The sequence below is a fragment of the Chlorocebus sabaeus genome, chromosome 11, assembly GCF_047675955.1.
Source record: "Chlorocebus sabaeus isolate Y175 chromosome 11, mChlSab1.0.hap1, whole genome shotgun sequence".
NCBI classification, from domain to species: Eukaryota; Metazoa; Chordata; class Mammalia; order Primates; family Cercopithecidae; genus Chlorocebus; species Chlorocebus sabaeus.
The window spans coordinates 113372753-113389314 of NC_132914.1; the positions used below are offsets into that span (position 1 = coordinate 113372753).

A 16562-nucleotide genomic window follows, 5' to 3' on the forward strand; every position below is an offset into this window, starting at 1 on the left:
AGCTGCTTTTCACACTCACTTCATGTTGTACCATAAAATAAAGACGTAATTTCCATAGTACAGACAAGAATGAAGACAAGCAAATGTAAATGTCTTGTCTGCAATGACATGTCACAGGAAGTGGCACTGTATGAACACTCCATTTCTTATTTTTACTTTCTACACTTAATCCTATGACCTCTACCTCTCCATAGGCGAAGGATAACAAAAGAATGATAGATTTATTTCTTCCCAGCCTCTGTTCCATTTTGGATATGTGAGGGTGAACAGAAGGGAGTAATCCAAAATCCGTGACCTATATTGCAATGCCAGCTGAGCTATGTTCACAAACTGAAAAAGAGAATAAGAGATGGCTCCTGGCCAAGAAAGTCTGACTCACTAACGATACAAGTACTCTTTGAGCATCTTCCGGGAAACATGGCGGCATTTCAGGTGTTGCCAAACCAAAATTTCAACTAATATATGGAATTCAAGCAACTCCAGGTATGTGTGTGAGTGTGTTTGCAAGCATCATTGGAGGAGATATATCTTGTTTAACATGTACCTTGTTAATAATCTTTGAAATATGCCACTTTAAAATCATACAACTTGCAATGTACTAACTTGCTATCTTAAATATTTAGAAAGGAGATGCAACCCAAAGGCTGTTTTGATAAACAACTCAGCAAAATATGTACACTGTCACTAAAAACTATTAAAGATTTCATTGAAAATGTTTGCCTAAATCGTACAATCTCATTTTATCATGTAGTCTGTTGCCATGACACTTAGAGAAGCTAGTAATTAACTCAGGATTCCAGAGTGAAAGATAGAAAACTCAATGAAAGCCACTGTCAATTTGATTCTATAGTAAAACATTCAGGACTTTCTCAGAGAAAGCCTCAGCTAAGCAATATTACTCGTCATTGCCATGCAGCAAATATCAACTCCAGTGTTGGAATGGCAATTTATAACTTACGTAAGACAGTCAATGTCATTCAATCCATGATGTATTTATAAGTTAATGTATTTATAAGGATTCTGGCACATAAATATTATTAAGCACTTTAACCTAACAAACAGTGCTCTTCCATAGCCATCTGTTCTATGGGACAATTACAAAATATGATTTTGTTCAAATGCTCAAACTACTTGCTATCTACAAAACTAATACAAATAACATATGGAGAATTATTCAATTTAAAAAAAAACTTTTTAAATTTCCATTTAAAAAATTCAACTACAGACTATAAAATAAGATACTGCAGGCCTGGCATGATGGCTCACGCCTGTAATCCCAGCACTTTGGGAGGCCAGGTTGGGCAGATCACCTTGAGGTCAGGAGTTCAGAACCAGCCAAACACGGCAAAACTCAGTCTTTACTAAAAATACAAAATTAGCCGAGCATGGTGGTACGTGCCTGTAGTCCTAGCGGCTCAGGAGGCTGAGGCAGGATAATCGCCTGAACCCGGTAGGCGGAGGTTGCAGTGAGCAGAGATCACACCATTGCACTCCAGCCTGAGCGACAAGAGCAAAACTCCATCTCAAAAATAAAATAAAAAATAAGATACTGCAAAAAGAGAAGGAAAGTACATCACTGTTTTTTCAAAATGCAGTTAATAAAAGAATTCAATGCATCAAGAAAATCTTTCAAATGTGGCCACATCCTGTCCTTAAAACAGTATCCTATAACAACATCATGTCATCATGTTTTCCTATGTGTTACAGGATACCAGGGAGTCTTCCTAGCATGCAATGGTGCTAGACTGATAATCTTTACACAAACTTCTATTACATTCATTAAATCTGCTCACTGGCTTATTCAACCAATATGTACCAGGCACTACATTCCAATTTTAGTATATGTGCTGCCAAAGCAGGCACATGTACCGGGCATTACGATGGTCCTGGAATTACAATGATGGGCAAAAGTCAGATGCAGGTCCTACCCCCATACAGTTTATAATCTACTAGGAGCTTCTATCTAAGTCCTATTCAAAAACCCTCTAAGATCCCAACTACCTATGAAGCCCAAACTACTTGGCCTAGTATTTAAGCTCCAACAGGCCCAAATGTTCATTTTCAATCAATTTCTCATGTTTAACTCTTCCCCAATACACATTTCAAAATTCCCTACTCTAGATCCTTGAATGTGCAGTTACACACACATGCTTGCCCTGACATAGCCATATATCCAAATTCTATCTACCCTTTAAGGTTATTGTACTCAAAAATCAACTCTTCCTCAAGGCTCAGCCTCTTATATAAAACTCCAGGAATACCATGGGCCCCACATAGGAAACTTTACTTTCTACCCTTTAACAATGCTCTGTGTGTATATGCTATCTCTTCTACTAGGTTCTCAGCTCCTGAAATGTAAAAATGTTTCCGGTTCATTTCTGTATTTTACATAGCACCTAACATAATATAGGCTCAAATAAATGGTGGTAATTTTAAATATAAGAGATCATTTAACAATGGTAACATCTTACCGTTTGGGGTTTGTTGCTGTTATTGTTTTGTGTTGTTTTGTTTTTGAGACAGTGTCTCAATCTGTCACCCAGGCTGGAGTGCAGTGGCAAAATCTTGGCTCACTGTAGCCTTGACCTCCCAAACCTACCTGATCCTCCCACATCAGCCTCCCAAGTAGCTGGGACTGCAGACACACACCACCATGCCCAGCTAATTTTTTCATTTTTTGTAGACACGAGGCTTTGCCATGTTGCCCAGGCTGGTCTCCAATACCTAGGATCAAGTGATCCTCTCAAGCGATCCTCCCACCTCAGCCTCCGAAAGCGCTGGGATTACAGGCATGAGCTACCAAGCCCAGCACACCTTACATATATAAAGCTTGAAAAGTACTTTTTAAAACATCCTCTTTTTAAAACACCATTTGACTGTTACAACATAATACTATAATTCTAAATGTGTGGGCAACTGAGCTGAATCAGTACTGACCCCAGGATATCCTATTAAAGTGTTTTTGCTATGTGCTAAGTTAGCACATTGTCTCAACCATACTGGGAATCAAATAGATATCTGTGTGTATTGGGAGTAATCACTGATATTGCTATATTTAAGTCATTTAATCTTTTTTTTTTTTTTTACAAAATGGTATGTGATTACTGGGGATGAGGGGGTACTTTTAAATTTGTTTCAAGGCTCCAACTGAGTTCTAGCCTTTACCATAGCGATGAGGATAACTGCTCCCAGCCACCTCTGTTACCCAAATCAAGTACCCCTCTTTGTTATACTCTTCGTGAAACCAATAAATGGCACGACAAATGTTTCCAAAATAGGAGTCATTGTCAACAAATGCTATTTCCTCCCTAAACAATCAGAGTTGTATGTAGTTTGCCCAAGGATGCCAAGGCAGGCAATCTTTTTATTATAAATATCTACTGGGCTACTTTTAAGATAAGCTAAAAAATACAGTGCCTGAAATTTAACTCAGAGAATCTAAATTTTTCTCCTTTAGACTAAATATATTTCAAAGTGAATAACATGCCTTATTAAAAATAGCCAACAGCAAAGCAGCTTACATTTAAACAAGTTCAAGATTACCTGTGAAAAATAAAACAAACTTAATGAAGAAACCTCATGCTGAATAGGTTCACACTTCCCTTACTCAAGCAGTCTTTCCACAAATATTTGCTTTTTTTCTCTTGTGTCAGAAAGCCTTCAAGATTAGCAAAAGTCTTACTTAAGTCCCCCAAGTGCTAGTAAAGTCAAAAATAAAATTTTTAAAAAGGAAAATATTTTGCATGACATTATATAAATATGAGGAAAAGACTAACAACGATAGATTTATGAACACTCTAGCCTTCCTTTTACCATCATATACATACAATCTTTTTCAACACAAAGCCACTTCATCTTTATCTAATTTTTATCTTATTCTTTTTTTTTTTTTTTAAATCAAGCCAGTTCTGCTGCGTGATTAACTACAAACTGCAGGGTATTATTCTACCACAATACCCTGGCAACCAGCTCATATTCAGTTACACTATCACAGCACAAAAAAAGGAGAGGGAGAGAGAGAACTAATTGTATGATCATGTGGATATTGTAGAAGCCCTTTAGTTCAATCCTAGATGGGCCTCAAGAGGATAATGCTTATTCTGTTGAACTCACTGCCAAATCCCAATATGAAAGTGCCAGGATCAAAACAAGACCCAATTATACAAAGAGTGCATTTTATCAACGTCGGGTTTATAAGAAATAGGTATGTGGCCCTCTACTTGTGGAAAATTGTTCAAAAATATTTACACAGATGGAGCTTAAAGAAAATTATGGAACACTTGCTAGCCATAATGATATTCAATGAGAATCTCTTCAGGTAGCATCCGGACAGCAGCTCAGTCATGAAATGCTTAAAGCAACAGAATCCAATTTCATCATGTTCTAGTACTTAAAACAGATTTCGGCCAGGAGCGGTGGCTCACGCCTATAACCTCAGCACTCTGGGAGGCCCAGGAGGGCAGATCACTTGAGGTCAGGAGTTCGAGACCAGCCTGGCAAACATGGTGAAACCCCATTTCTACTAAAAATACAAAAATTAGCCGGGCATGGTGGCACACGTCTTTAATCCCAGCTACTTGGGAGGCTGAGGCAGGGGAATGGCTTGAACTCCAGAGGCAGAGGTTGCAGTGAGCAGAGACTGTACCACCACACTCCAGCCTGGGCAACAGAGTGAGACTCCATCTCAAAAAAAAACCAACAACAGATGTCTACAGTATCTGGATTTTTTTTTTTTTTTTTTTTTGAGGCGGAGCCCAGGCTGGAGTGCAGTGGCCGGATCTCAGCTCACTGCAAGCTCCGCCTCCCGGGTTCACGCCATTCTCCTGCCTCAGCCTCCCGAGTAGCTGGGACTACAGGCGCCCGCCACCTCGCCCGGCTAGATTTTTGTATTTTTTAGTAGAGACGGGGTTTCACCGGGTTAGCCAGGATGGTCTCGATCTCCTGACCTCGTGATCCGCCCGTCTCGGCCTCCCAAAGTGCTGGGATTACAGGCTTGAGCCACCGCGCCCGGCCTTGGATTTTTTAAGAGGAAAAAAATATTTGTTATTTCTACCATTAATTTTTTTTAACCTTAGGCCTAAAGATACTTATGGCTGAGTATATCAAGTTTTAATTTCCATTTGCTCAGCCACCATAAAACAATACCAACTGGAAACCATCTGTAATTACATTTTCAAACAATTATTCACAGAAAGTTAAGCACAGAGATCTATATATCAGTTTAGTCTTTTATACTTTAAGCAGATCCAGAGACCATAAAACAACTCAAAGGTAGCCTCCTGCTTCACCAACAGTTTTCCCATTCTTTTGCTATGTATCTCTGATTTTTCAGTATCTGGGCTACGACAACAGATATCTACAAGAAAAAATAACGGGGAAAGATAGCAGATATGTAATTCCAGCTTATCAACTACCTCAATAAGATACAGGAATATCTCATTTCATCACACTTCACATTATTTCGCTTCACAGATGCTGCACTTTTTACAAATGTTAAGGTGTGTAGCAACCCTGTGGTGAGCAAGCCTATCGGCACCATTTTTCAAAAAGCATGTGCTCAATTCTTGTGTCTCTGACACATTTTGGTAATTCTTGCAATATTTCAAACATTTTCATTATTATAACATCTGTTATGGTGGATCTGTGATCAGTGATCTTTGATATTACTATTATATTGTTCAGGGGCACCACAAACCACACCTGTATAAAACAGCGAACTGAACCAATTGATCACTACTGTATGTGTTCTGACTGCTCCAGGACTGGCTCTTTCCCATCTCTCTTATTCTTCTCAAGCCTATTTGCTAGAAACAATATTAAAATTAGGCCAATTAATAACCCTACAACGGTCACTAAATGTTCAAGGGAAAAGGAAGAACTGCCCATCCCTTATTTTATATCAAAAGTGAGAAATGATTAAGCTTAGTGAAGAAGTCATGTCGAAAGCCAAGATAGGCTGAAAGCTAGTGCTTTTGTGCCAAGAAGCCAAGCTGTGAATTGGAAAAAAAAAAAAAAAAAAAAAAAAATCTTGAAGGAAATTACAAGTGCTACTACAGCGAACACATGAACGATAAGAAAGTGAAACAGGCTTATTGTTGATATGGAGAAAGTCTGGATGATCTGAAAGATCACAGTATTCCCTTAATTGTCAAAGCCTAATCCAGAACAAGGCACAAACTCTCTTCAATTCTACCAAGACTGAGAGAGATGAGGAAGCAAACCTGGGAGCTAGCAGAGGTTGGTTCATGAGGATTAAGGAAAGATTCCATTTCCATTACATAAAGGCACAAGGAGAAGCAGCAAATGCTGATGGAGAAGCTGCAGCTTCTCCATGCAGAAGATCTTGCTAAGATCATTAATGAGGTGGCTACACTAAACAACAAGTTTTATTTTTTTCTTTTCTAGAGACAGGCTCTTACTACTGTGTCACTCAGGTCGGACTGTAGTGGCACAATCACAGCTCACTGTAACCCTGAACTCTTGGGCTCAAGTAATCCTCCTGCCTTAGCCTCCCAAGTAGCTGGAACTACAAGGCGAGCAACAACCATGCCCAACTACTGTTTTTCTTTTCTGCAGAGACAGGGTCCCACTGCAGAAGAGGACACTCGTTCATGGCCACCAAGATCCATTCCCCACTTCCTCCTTCCTAAGAAAACTCTAGTTTTATTTTAGGGAATTTTTATTTCATCCCCTATATAAAATAATGTGAACAGTACGACCAACCTAATGCCATTTATACACGTCAATAGTGAATTTGCTCATAAGCAGAAGGTGTTATTCTCTATAAATGTGTAGCTGTACTCCACTGAATTTTAATGTTCTAAAATATAACTCTTTCTTGAATTATTTAGGCCCTAAATTCTACCAATATTTAAACCTTTTCTTCGATTTTCCACATTCAGATTCTTACCTCACCTTCCCTAAGAAATAAAACTAAGAAAATATTTTACTAAGAAAAAAAAAAAAAAACCCTTTACCTGTATCACTATGCCATCTTAATGTTCAACAATCTCTTTTTTTTAATTCTTTTTTTTTAACAGAGATGGGATCTCACTATGTTTCCCAGGCTGGTCTCAAAGTTCTGGACTCAAGTGATCCTCCCTCCTCAGCCTCCCAAAGTGCTGGGATTATAGGCATGAGCCATCGCACCAGGCCACAACAACCTCTTCTAAATCTTAAGGTTTTCTAAGAAAGTACAAGCTTTTGAAATAAAATATACACAAACGGTGAGGGGGGCATCAAACATGGCTACACTTAAAAATGTTAGACTGAACACTTACCTACAAGACACGATATATTAATCATAAAAATTACTCACATTTCAAAAAAGAATATAATATACCAAATAACAGTTAATCTAGTGTTAAGACAATTTTCAACTGTATTTGTTCCAATGGTGACTCTAACACCTCATTTAACGGGATTTTACTCAGGTTTACTTTATATAAGTAGGTGATTTCATATCAACACAAAACGTTAGGTAGATCATAATAACTATACTTCCCAACAAACTGAAAATTATAATTTTTCTTACCAATTGCTTAATTTTCACATCATTAGAACATAAGCCCTTTACATGCTACTTCACCACAATCTCAGTATAAATGTCTCATTTTTCATAGAAAAAAAACTAATTACATGGTTCAGTAAGTTGCCTGTGGTAGGTAACACATCGATTTTACTTACACTCAAAAGTTAGACTTAGCTTGTTCTCTCAATTTCAAGCATATTTACCTTAATAATTTTATCTAATTCACTAAATCTTTTTCAATTCTTTGTCTGAAAGAACTGAGATTATCTTACCATAATTTTACAATATGAATGTATTATTTACCAAAGTCTTAATGAGTATGCTATTTTTTCTTTAAAGTATATAATTACATATTAAGTCTAACATTTAATAAGTATGCACTAGAACCATTCAGATAACATAAATATTCAGATAACCATCACACAATGAAAAACTTAGGACTTTATAGTTTTAGCAAACTCATTCTTTCAAATACAACAGAAAAACAGAACAGTAATATAATTATTAAAAGAATCAGGAAATTTACATCAAAACTTGAATAATTCAGATCCAAGAAAAATAAAAGTATACTTTATAAACTACTTAGACCTAGCTACCATTTACCACTGGATATGTGTTTGTCCTGAAAGTACTTGTTTCTCATGAAATACAAATATGTTTTTCACTACTATCCACAAAATAATGACAGGTAAAGTAGCTGAGGATGATGGCTCACACCTGTAATCCCAGCACTTTGGGAGGCCAAGGCAGGAGGACCACTTGAGGTCAGGAGTTCAAGACCAGCCTGGCCAACATGCAGCCCTACTCAAAAAAAAATACAAAAAATTAGCTGTGCATGGTGACAAGCACCTATAGTCCCAGCTACTTGGGAGGCTGAGGCAGGAGAATCACTTGAACCAGGGCCTGGAGGCTGCCATGAGCCGAGATAACACCACTGCACTCCAGCCTGGGCAACAAAGTGAGGCTCCATCTCAACAACAACAAAAAAGTAAAGTGAAACTTACTTTTCAGCTGCACTGTGATACCAATCTAAAATACTACAAATCTACAATGCTGTTGTAAAATGGTATCATTCCTGTTATCAAAATCACCAGAATTCTACACTTGAAAAATAAATAAATCAAAGTACTATTAATACGACTCCTTTCCAATTCAGTCAGTGATTAATTTCAATGACTCACAAATTCAACACCACTAAAGAAAAAAGATATAAAAACGAGTGAAAATGAGTCAAAGATCAGATTTTCTCCTTGAAAGAAATTTTCAAAATGAATGACATTTTACCAAGAGATAATTTCATTCCTGTCAATTTTATATCTAAAATAGTCATTATTTTTACAGAAAGCAACTTTTTAATTTCAACTGATAAATTCATATATAATATTGATGAAATTATTTTTACCATTTAGTTAAGGATAACCAGAAACCATCAAAAATCAATTGAAAGTTCATAGACTCTAAGATATACAGTAATATATTCCTACATACTTTATTGTCTATGATTTTGGAAAATTCAATGTCAACATTTCACTTTTTAGGTATGCTAAGCAACAGGGGCTATTCATTTTCAGAGCGTGACACTGCCATTATAATTTGCCTTTGGCATATCTTCAATATTTTTATTCTCTTCTCCTCTTGAACTCTGCTGTGACTTAAGAATGCAGTCTTCATCTGATTTCAACTGATTTTCTAAAAGCAGGTGATTCCGGAAGTTTTCAGTTGGTTTAAACAGGCTCAAAATTAGGCTCTTTTGAGGAAAGAGATATTCACACAATCTCCAAGTTTCATCCCAAATTTACTTAACAATTACAAAAGGAAAAGATATCTTTACACTGGAGAAATCTGGCAGACACTACCTTAATCAAGTGATCAAGCTCAGTACCATCAATATTGAGACAAACTGACATGACATGTTTCTGATGTGATGCCATGGTAAGTACACATCATCTACTCAATATTCTTGCTGAAAATGTTTATCCTGACTCTAACTGTAAGAAAACAATTAGACAAATTCAAAATGTGGAATCTTTTACAGGACAACTAAACTGCTCCCTTCAAACAACATCAATATCATTGAGCCCCAAGACAACTTCAGGAATATTCTAAATGAGAGGCCATCTAAAAATGTGTGATCCTGATTGTATTCTGCATCAAAGAGAGAAAACTATAAAAGGTATTGCTGGGACAACTGGGGAATTTGAATAGGGACTGAATATTAGATAATTTAATTATATTGACATTAAATTTATTGAGCACGACAAAAGTGCTCTGGTTATGTAAGAAAGTGTTTCACTTCAATTCTGAAGTATTTAGGGGCAAAGGTCCATGAAGTCTAAAAACTACCTTCAAATAGTTTATGTGGCAAAACAGGCATACGCATATAAGTGTGCAAATATATTTATTTAAAAATAAAAAGCTAGGAGGAGTGGAGAAGTTAGGTTCTTGCTTGGAGTTATCTAAACAAAGGTTTTATCAATCCCACCATTTGGAATTGTAGACTGTAATCTATAGATACAGATTATAAAACTAAAAAAATTCAGCCTTCCCACACTCCTACAAAATGCCCAGTTGCAATCAGTTCAATAAACAATAGTACTAGTACCTTAAATTATCTTACACCGTGGTCACTGTCAGAAAACAGATCCATATTTCCAGGCTCTCTTATGTCTAATGTTTTTACAATCGCCCACACCTCCTGGCATAGGTGGCAGCACTCTCAAAAACAGAAAAAGCTATATTTATGTCTCTAAATTCACAGCAAAGGGTAATAACTGCCAATCTACCCATGCACTGACATTAAAACCAATTGAGAAGACTTCTGATACTGTTATAGGGACGATCAATTTTAGAGTTGTACAGATGTATTCTTAATTTGTATTTGTCTAATAATCAAAAATAGAGACAACACAAATTTTAAAATTGTAGACAGTCCATATTTAGTGTTAAATATTTTTGGTAGAAAATATACCCAAAAAATTGGCTATTTCTACCCCCTTGGGAATTAAAACCAGAAATAATATGCCTTATTTTAACTAGGCTTCAATATCCTCACATTATCAAATCATTAAAAATTTTCACAATTTGATTATAAGTCAATCTTCTGGAAGTGCAATACCGCACTACATTAGAACCTCATAAAATAGGTTTCATTAACTGATTCAACAAACATTCTTAAGCACATACTAGGCTGAATCTGATACTTCTCCTTCTGGAACAGAGATCTGTAATGCTTTGGGGCAAGCAATCAGCAGTTCTGTGCTTGCTCTCTGTACTATTTTGGGTTTTCCAGATTGCATGTCTTTCCCACCACTAACTAACAGGCAGTGAATTGGCCAGAATATTGTGTTTATTTAAAAAGTATTGGTTGCCAGGCGCGGTGGCTCACGCCTGTAATCCCAGGACTTTGGGAGGCTGAGGCAGGCGGATCGCTTGAGGTCAGGAGTTTGAGATGCCTGGCCAACATGGTGAAACTCCATCTCTACTAAAAATACAAAAATTAGCCGGGCGTGGTGGCACACACCTGCAATCTCAGCTACTCAGGAGATTGAGGCAGGAGAATTGCTTGAACCTGGGAGGCAGAGGTTGCAGTGAGCCAAGATTGCACACTGCACTCCAGCCTGGGCAACAGAGCAAGACTCCGTCTAAAGAAATAAAAAAAAAAAGGTAAGAAGTATTTATTTGTTTGGTAGATAAGGAGAAGTCCATTCAGCACACTGTATTAATCTCTAAAACTTAAATTAAAATATAGAATTTAGTCAAGCCAAAACAGCAAAAGTATAATAAAAGTGTTAAAGACTATTAATATGAATTATAGTATATAATCATTAGTATTTTTAATTTAAATAAATCTGTATCCTGAACAGAATATTTAAGTTTATATTCTAATTTAGAATTTTAAAATCACAATATTATGGTTTCCCTGTACACATTAATCCTGTATATCACTAAGTTAATCTTCCTAATTGTATCTCTTTCCTGATCAGAAACCTTTAACTCCTCAAAATCTATCAAATTAAGTCCAGATTTCTTATCCTTGGTACTGTGTACTCCACACTATGACCAACCTACTCAGCCTTTTAGAGGGGAGACTATTTCACTCCTACCCTAAGACGCAGGTAACCTGTTCTTGCCACAATTCATTCGCAGCCTGTAGGTCTTTGCACAGTAGCAGCAGCAATAGTTACAATTATAGATTAACTGCTATATATGCTGCTCTAAGTACTTTTAATTTTTCTTAACCTCATAACCTAATTCACAGTGAGAAAACTGAGGCACAGTTTAAGTTAAATAATTAGATCAAGAATACACAGCTAGTGATCATGCAAGCATTCAAACCCAAGCAATCCGGAGTCCATGCTCTGAATCACTACACCATACATATTAGCAATTCCCCAGACAAGAGCGCAAAAGTGTTTATTCAAGTGACAAGGACAGACTATAAATGTGTTATAGTCTTCTCTCAGACTATTTCACAGATATTTCAAGCAATTAAACAAAAAGTATATCATAAAACTAACTTGTGTGTGTACCTGTAGGATTATTCTCATTTTATGGGATACTTTATACATTTAAATGCAAGATGGCTGCTTTGGTATTCTACCTCACTGTGAGCTTTCTTGGTAGTACGCTTCTTGGAATACACTATGAAGACAAAGGGAAATGCCAAATAACATAACTAAAAAGCAATTTAAGAAACAGTAAAATGTCCCTATTTTTAAAAGTTACAAATAACGGTAATGCCATGCTTAATTTAAGCTGGCTAACAGCATTCTGCTACTATTTTTTTATTTATTTATTTATTTATTTATTGAAATGGAGTCTTGCTGTGTTGCCTAGCATGAGTGCTGTGGCATGATCTCAGCTCACTGTAACCTCTGCCTCCCCGGTTTCCAGCGATTGTCCTGTCTCAGCCTCCCAGTAGCTAGGATTACAGGCACCCACCACCATGCCCAGATAATTTTTGTTTATTTTTTACTAGAGAGGGGGTTTCACTATGTTGCGCAGGCTGGTCTCCAACTCCTGAACTCAGGTGATCCTCCTGCCTAGGCCTTCCAAAGTGCAGGAATTACAGGCATGAGCCAACGTGACCAGCCAGGAAATGCCAAATAACATAACTAAGAAGCAATGTAAGAAACGTAAAATGTCCCTATTTAAAAAATGTTACAAATAATGGTAATCTCATGCTTAACACTGAAGCCTGCTAGCAGGATTCTGCTACTATTTATTTATTCTATTTTTTTGAGACAGGGTCTCACTGTTGCCCAGGATGGAGTACAGTGGCATGATCTCTGCTCACTGCAACCTTGGGCTCCTGGGTTTAAGTGATCCTCCAGCCTCAGTCACCCGAGTAGCTGGGATTACAGGCGCAGGTCACCATACCTGGCTAATTTTTTTTTGTATTTTTTGTAAACACAGGGTTTCACCATGTTAGTCAGGCTGGTCTCGAATTCCTGGCTTCAAGCAGTCGGGCCCCCTCAACCTCCCAAAGTGTTGGGATAACCAGCATGAGCCACCATGCCCGGCCTGTAATTTATTTTACCCAAAATAAAATGACTCAACTATATTAGAGAATGAAATAGATTCTAAAATATCCCCACTTTGTATGGCTACCAATTAAAATATTCTCTTTGTATCCTTCAGTTTTTTCATGACTGCTATCACATTTCCCCTTATTTGAAACAAAGTTGTCTTTATGACACTTATTTTTCTAATTAAGGCTAGATATGTTCTGTTATTAGGTTGAACCATGTATTACCTTCTTCAACTACTTTTACCTACAAAAATGGACACTTCATATAAATGGATCTAAAAACTTGCTCAAAATTCATATTAAAAATAGCAGATGCAGTCAATGAAGTTATAATTATTCCATTACTGTAATACTTTCCCAGTAGAATACAAAATATAAACAGCTTATACCACTTTCAAACTTAAAAGAAAAGTAATCATTCTCAAGAGAAAACGTTCACAATACTACATTAGAACATTAGAAAAACTGGATGGCACCAATTTCTTTTTTTTTTTTTTTTTTTTTTTTTGAGACGGAGTCTCGCTCTGTAGCCCAGGCTGGAGTGCAGTGGCCAGATTTCAGCTCACTGCAAGCTCCGCCTCCCGGGTTCACGCCATTCTCCGGCCTCAGCCTCCCGAGTAGCTGGGACTACAGGCGCCCGCCACCTCGCCCGGCTAGTTTTTTGTATTTCTTAGTAGAGACGGGGTTTCACCATGTTAGCCAGGATGGTCTCGATCTCCTGACTTCGTGATCCACCCGTCTCGGCCTCCCAAAGTGCTGGGATTACAGGCTTGAGCCACCGCGCCCGGCCGGCACCAATTTCATTTACACATAAAACATCTAAAACTCTCTCAGACTTCAGTATTTTTATTTCTTTGTTCTCTCCATATGATGATTCTATGTTTTCCTAATTTTCTAATTTAAATGTAGCGCTTCTGGAATTTTTTAAAAATCTAAAAATAATTCAATCTTTGCTTAACTCTTTATCAAAAAATACTGAAGATATTAATCTACACATGCAATCTAAAGCAACTATACCAAAATTTAAATGCCCTATCCCTTTGTTAACTCAGTAACAAAGCCCATGAAAAATAACAATAATTTCATAAGCTATTTCTAAGAACACTGACAATTTTCTTTGTTGGCATACATAAATAATTTTATTCTATGTTATCAATTAAATAAGCCTAATTAGCAGTTGGGTTTGGTTTCCTCATCATTGCAAAATGACATGTACCACACTAACAAAGGGCAGACCAAAAAGCTAAAATGTAAGAGATTAATACAGAGAAACAGAAGATGACAGTCAGAAACAATCATGAAAAATAAGAAAGACACTTTTTTAAAAAGCTTTATACCTCTCTACTACATGGGAAAAAGTTAAAAATATGTTTCCATATTTTAATGGACAAACAAAAACGTTGTGATTATCTTCTAGGCGACATCTTATTTTTAAAATTTTGATAAACAGAATCCAGATGTTCTGAAACTCTAATTTTACCTAAGTTAACTGCTAACTACATAAAACAGGCTTTGGGATGAACATTAAGTTCTGGGATTTTGCTGATTACCCAGCTAAGCAAGCAATGTCACCTAGAATGGGTTCCTATATTTATAAACCAAATACCCTAAAAAACACCAGAATAAAGGTCTGAGCTGAACAGACAAATGGACCATAAAGTAAACAGCTCAATTAGTCCATTGTGGTTTACCGCCCTCTGGCTGCTGTGGCAGGAGATATCACAGATAAAAAATGGCTGCCAAGAAAAACCAGCAAGGTGTCAAACAAAAGTTGGCAGGAAATCCTTTAGGCAAATGTAATAGCTTTAGAACAGAGCCTCGAAAATACATTAAAGTTAGCTTTACTCCTTCCTTTTAAAAAAAAAAATTAAAAACATCAAGTAACAGAACATTTCAAACACGATCTGAAATTTTTCAGCCACAGATTAACACAATATAGTTTGGAGATAATAAAAGTTGGCTCTAGGAGACTAAGTCAAAAAGAGTTAATACACTAACTGAAGATTAGAATTAGTCTTGCTTTAGAAAATCCCTTGGCATACTAAATAGAAACACTCAGAAAGGTAAAAATTTTTACCAGAAATTCAAAGACAACTGATAAAATGCTTATAAACTGTGGTAAATATATAAAGCAGCTTAGAAAAATGAAATTCTTATATTAATTCAGTTTCCAGATATCAGATGCAATCTGAAGCTAAAAATCAGGCAACACTGGAGCCAATGTTTCCTGGAATCACCAAATTACATGAAAAGCAGAAATAAAAACAAGAGAAAATTTGCTACACCAAATTCAGACCAGATCGCATATATTCATCTTTCCTCAAAATACTATTCAATGTTATCTCACAATTTTGTCCAATTAGGCTCAAAACTAAATTTCTGTATCTCTCCAATTTTCCACCAAACAGTTCAGCTGGCAATGAACCATAACAACCACAGTACAAGGAAAAAAGCAATAACTGTTCAATTCACTGTCTTGTTAGTTACTCACAATTCACTATCACTTAAAAACAGTGGATCTTAGCCTGGTTTCCACCCCACCACACCCAGGAGACACAATACTCTCATTTAATTTAAGCAATGGTTCACAAGGTTCTGATTCTCAGCATAACTGGAAAAGGACAAGAGTTAGGGGGAAAAAAACAGGGATAGGAGGAAGAGGGGTGAGAATGTTCCTTTTGAGAGAGATATCCATGAAACACTTAAAATCTTGCTTTTAGACAAGTCTTAATAATCTGTTTGAAATTTACCAATGTTCAAAAAAATATGATGCAAATAATTTTTAAGAAAAAAACAGAAACCTTACCCTGCAGTTCATGATGGATTACACCCACTAGGTTGGGTTCATCTCCCCACCAGAATATCCATAACTCTTTGCAATCTGGTTTGACATCCCGACGCCATACACAAAGCAGGTTAGCTTGCAGACAGCGGATGAAACTTAACAGAATTGGATCATCTTGGGCTGGGGCTGAAATTATGGGTCCACAGTCCCCATGCCCTCCAAAATTGTACCTACGCCATTTGATTCCCGTGAGTTCAGCCTGGAAAAAGACAAAAAATTGTAATCGTTTTTTCTTTTTACTTACAGACCACCAAAAACAGTCTTCCATACAGAAAAGCAATTGTCCTAAAATAAATATTTACACGAAACTTCATAAGATTCCTCCCAGTGAAGAACGCATGTCAAATCTTCTCAAATTTTAAGGTGGGAGAAAGTTAATTTCTATCAAGATTTCTACATAGCTCTTTACATTAAATACTAACATAAAACAAGTTGATAATCATTATTTCCTGTTGAATCATTTGTCTAAACATTTACTAAAAAGTCCCTATATAGAAAACTACTCTCTATGTTATCATTCAATACTCAACTCACAAACTATATTTAGAAATCAAGTAAGATTTTAAAAATAAGTTTGTATAAATGAAATGATTTCTTTCAAATAATTTCTTCCCATCCACAAGTTACAGTTTCAATCCTTTTTTAATTAGGGAAGC

At 36.6% G+C, this 16562-nt stretch overlaps 1 protein-coding gene across 3 annotated transcripts in view; it reads right to left on the bottom strand.

Moving 5' to 3' along the window:
* The window catches only part of MED13L (mediator complex subunit 13L), a 317548-nt gene that overhangs the window by 261333 nt on the left and 39653 nt on the right, over positions 1-16562 (bottom strand). For 2 of the 3 annotated variants that reach the window (XM_008004842.3, XM_008004841.3), the window contains exon 2: positions 15868-16105. In XM_008004842.3, coding sequence (XP_008003033.1) covers positions 15868-16105 — 238 coding nt within the window. Of the gene's footprint in view, positions 1-15867; positions 16106-16562 lie in introns of those variants that run through there. The other variant, XM_073021142.1, reaches the window with a different exon arrangement.